The 4,768-nt window shown below is 44.3% G+C and overlaps 1 protein-coding gene across 1 annotated transcript in view; it reads left to right on the top strand.

Annotated features, from left to right (window-relative positions):
• Positions 1–4,768, top strand: part of LOC123975013 (NLR family CARD domain-containing protein 3-like) — a 12,728-nt gene extending 7,960 nt beyond the window's left edge. Inside the window, exons 3-4 of the mRNA XM_046056104.1 lie at positions 1,129–1,304; positions 4,566–4,768. Coding sequence (XP_045912060.1) covers positions 1,129–1,304; positions 4,566–4,768 — 379 coding nt within the window. The remainder of the gene's footprint in view (positions 1–1,128; positions 1,305–4,565) is intronic.

The following is a 4,768-nucleotide window of genomic DNA, read 5'->3' as shown; positions in this document are numbered from 1 at the left end:
CCATGCAAGATCTCACCTCGTGGGGTCTCAATGATCCTAAGAAAGGTGAGAAATCAGCCCAGAACTACACGGGAGGAGCTGGTCAATGACCTGAAAAGAGCTGGGACCACCGTTTCCAAGGTTACTGTTGGTAATACTCTAAGACGTCATGGTTTGAAATCACGCATGGCACGGAAGGTTCCCCTGCTTAAACCAGCACATGTCAAGGCCCGTCTTCAGTTTGCCAATGACCATTTGGATGATCCAGAAGAGTCATGGGAGAAAGTCATGTGGTCAGATGAGACCAAAATAGAACTTTTTGGTCATAATTCCACTAACCGTGTTTGGAGGAAGAAGAATGATGAGCACCATCCCAAGAACACCATCCCTACTGTGAAGCATGGGGGTGGTAGCATCATGCTTTGGGGGTGTTTTTCTGCACATGGGACAGGGCGACTGCACTGTATTAAGGAGAGGATGACCGGGGCCATGTATTGCGAGATTTTCCCTCAGTTAGAGCATTGAAGATGGGTCGAGGCCGGGTCTTCCAACATGACAATGACCCGAAGCACACAGCCAGGATAACCAAGGAGTGGCTCTGTAACAGAGTGGGCCAAAATCCCTCCTGCAGTGTGTGCAAACCTGGTGAAAAACTACAGGAAACGTTTGACCTCTGTAATTGCTACTGTACCAAATATTAACATTGATTTTCTCAGGTGTTCAAATACTTATTTGCAGCTGTATCATACAAATAAATAGTTAAAAAATCATACATTGTGATTTCTGGATTTTTATTTTTTTTTTTAGATTATGTCTCTCACAGTGGACATGCACCTACGATGACAATTTCAGACCCCTCCATGATTTCTAAGTGGGAGAACTTGCAAAATAGCAGGGTGTTCAAATACTTATTTTCCTCACTGTATGCATGAGTAAAATTAAGTAAAAGCTTTATCTATTCCTTTTCCCTCAACAAAATAAACATCTTAATAAAAAAACCTAATTTGTGTATGATTGAATGAAATCAGACATTTATTGAATATTTGCCCGAGGTTCTCCATCTTCATCCGGATGGAGATACACTCACTGAGGGTCCCGCTGGAATTTTCATCACAACAGCTCTACAGTAATAAAGTCTATCTGGTCCAGCTCTCGTCGCTCACCACGCGCCACCAACCGGGCTGTCGACCACAGTGTGTTAGCCCGCCTAGCTTGGTCGGCTAGCACCACCACCAGCTGTGACAACACTGCACTCAGCTTCGCTCTGCTCAACATCTGCTCATTGACAGACAAGGGACATCTCATCCAGTACCTCATCTCCGATCGTAAGCTGGACTTTCTCTGTTTAACCGAGACATGGCAACAGCCCAACGACTTTTCTCAGCTGAATGAATTCACTCCCAGTGGGTTTGTTTACCTCTGTAAACCCCGTGGCTCCGGCCGGGGGGGATATCGCGAGAAGTGGACAGTCTCGCCGGTGTCCGCACCTGTCTCTAACACGTTCGAATCTGCTGTCTGCAAGTTATCTGGTCCCACCCCAACCATCATTGCAACTGTTTATCGCCCCCCTAAACTAAAGAGTGAATTTTTAAATGATTTTACTGCTTTTCTCACCTACTTATCTTCTCTCTCACCAAATATATTACTGCTGGGTGATTTTAATATCCACATGGACAATGTCAATCTGCCTCTTACTAAAGACTTCACCTCCTGCTTAGAGAGTTTTGGATGCCAACAATATACTACTTTCCCAACACAATCCAAAGGACATACTCTGGATTTAATCTGCTGTTCTGGTGTCACCCCTTCTGACCTTACAGCTGTTGAACTCCCTATAACTGACCATTTTCTCCTCTCATTTACATTGAAACTCACTCTCTCTATTTCTAAAATATAACGCCTTATGTCATTTCGGAATATAAAGAACATTAATCTTGCCACTCTCACTTCAAGTATCCACTCCTTCTGTTTTCCTGACAAAAATTCCTGACATGAATTCCCTTGCTCCATTAAAAAACCGATCTGTTTCCTTTTCCGTCTCCGCCCCTTGGTTCACCCCCGATCTTCGTCTCATGAAAGCCAAAGGTCGGCAACTTGAACGTCTGTACAGGAAAACTATTCTCACTATTCACAAAGAAATGTACAGTAACCACATCTTATGTTATAAGGACTCTGTTGCTAACACCAAAACCCACTACTACTCCAGTATAATTATTGAAAAAAAAAGGAAACTCCAAGTCACTGTTCTCCCTACTTAACAATATCAACCAACCCCCAGGACCTTTTCCCCCCTCACCTGTACACAACATCCTTCTGCAACTCTGTCATGTCATTTCTCACTGAAAAAGTTAAAAACATCCACCAGCACCTTGGATCTACTCATCACCTCAGTATCTCAGCCGACTCTCACCCATTCACACATCCATTCTCCTCCTTCCAGCTCCCCACTACCTCAGAAATTACAGAACTCATCATGAAATCCAAGCCTTCCACCTGTCAACTTGATCCCATTCCCACACAACTTGTTAAAGCCTGCCTTCCCTCCCTGGTTCCCCTCATGTCTGCTTCTCTCTCACCACTGGAACTGTCCCTACATCATTCAAAACTGCTGCCATTACCCCGATTCTGAAAAAAACTGGCGCCGACCCCTCTAACTTCAATAACTTCCGTCCTATATCCAATTTATCATTCATTTACAAAATTCTTGAAAAAACAGTTGCCTCTCAACTCCATCTTCATCTATCCCACAATAACCTGTATGAACAGTTCCAGTCCGGCTTACGTCCACTTCATAGCACTGAAACAGCACTTCCACCCACTCCCTTAGATCCTCTTCCTCCATACAACTGTCTGTCCCCCCTGCTCGTCTCACCACAATGGGGAGCAGAGCATTCAGCCACTCTGCTCCCTGTCTCTGGAACTCTTTACCACCCCAACATAGAAACATCGATTCATTCTCCCATTTTAAATCTTAACTCAAAACACATCTGTTTAAAACTGCCTACCTCATTTGATGTAATTTTTTTTTTTTGCTTTTAGCTTGTTTTAATGTTCTATTTTCTAGTTTTGCTGCTTTTAAATGTTTTTGCATCCCTTTACGGTGTCCTTGAGTGGCGAGAAAGGCGCCTTAAATAAAATGTATTATTATTATTATTATTATTATTATTATTGTCCAGCCCTACTTTCCCCATACCCCCCAAATCCTATATTTCAGCATTGATGATTTCTATAGAAATAGTAAATTATCGTCACATCTCGTATGTACGTAATATGGTGCATCGCCATGTCTCGTGAGCTAAGTGTATCTTCACAGCCCTAATCTGAGTCCTTATGTCCCCTCTACTTTTCTACACAAAGCGACGCCCTTGCGTGTCGATATCTTTCACTGCAGTGAAACTGCATGCTATTCACTTAATTTTTTTGTTTGAGCTGTTTAAATTAATACATTTTAAATACAATTTCGACCCACTAGAGAAATAAAAAGAAAAACTTAACAGTCCATCCTGCCTTGCTTTCACACAGGCAGATGTAGTGTGACTTTTAGCCCCTTGTACCTGCAAGCTAGCTAACCCTGATGACATCTTTAGTACGAACAAAGTCCAGGCCTGTCAACCACTTTGCAATTTCTTTGCATCAAATGGTGCGTTCCATTTGACATGGGAAGTTGGAATTTCCAAGTTCAAAGGGAATGCCCACTGAAGTCGGATTTCCAACTTGGGAAGTCGGGAGAACTGCACTACCCCGACTTTGTGATCCAAGATGGCTGTGGGGGTATCAACAGGTATGCCGTTTTTCCATTACCAGTACCAGCTCAACTTGCCTCACCTCTACTTGACTCAGTTTGGCCGTGCTCCTTTTTCCATTGCAGATAGTACCCAGTGATAGTACCCCTCAATGTAGCTGGTCGTCATAGCCATATTATCCTAAATAACTTGCGTCCTCTAGGCTACATAGTAATTTAGGTTTCTTCTGGGATAGAGGATATTATTACTACACTAATCGCTGACGTAATCTGTACTCTACGCATGTGTTGCCGTCTTTAGCTACCTGTCAGAAGCTCTGTCTTAAACCTGACTCCAGTTTTAATCCACACTTTTACGTTACATTTTTTATATCCTTTTATTTTACTTAAGTTTTTAACTTGGGTTAAGGATTTTAGTCGTCCGACGATTTTAAGCTAGATGACCTTAAAAACGCTATCAACGCTACTGACCACAACCAAGCTCCGGCGACTAATGTTATGCTAGCCGAGATAACTCTGCCCCATGAGGACTGCATAATCCTTAAGAAAACGAACAAAAAGATTGCTGACCTTATGGAAGACATCCTACGACTTTCAGAGTAACTCAAAGAGAAAGATTCCCTGCTCCAGCCAAACATATTGTTTCTCCAATCAATTACCGTGCTATGGGACCCCTCTGCCCTTCCAAGGCTTTCGTCCTGCTCGACTCCAAAGCATCAGTCAACCTGGGCTGAAGTGGTGGTCCGTGGCTGCAAGAGAGGCTCGGACGGGGCTGCCTCTCCTCCGCACATCGGCCTCTCCAACCACTATGCAGCCCTGTCTGACGACACTCCGGTCCATCCAGCGGATGCACCTGCAGCTTCGAGTCTCACTGACACGGATCCCTTTGGCGGACAGTTCCTGCCGACACTGTTACATCTCCTCCACCGGCTGCATCTCCTGCACTGGCAGCAAACGGTGATCGGCTGGGCTGCCGGTCTGCCGCTGGGCCTGATCGGCGGCCGTCATCCCAGTCAAAAACCTCTGCTTCCCGACCTAGGATCCTGA

The sequence above is a fragment of the Micropterus dolomieu genome, linkage group LG08 (assembly GCF_021292245.1).
Source record: "Micropterus dolomieu isolate WLL.071019.BEF.003 ecotype Adirondacks linkage group LG08, ASM2129224v1, whole genome shotgun sequence".
Classification (NCBI taxonomy): domain Eukaryota; kingdom Metazoa; phylum Chordata; class Actinopteri; order Centrarchiformes; family Centrarchidae; genus Micropterus; species Micropterus dolomieu.
This window is presented reverse-complemented; position numbering and strand designations above follow the sequence as displayed.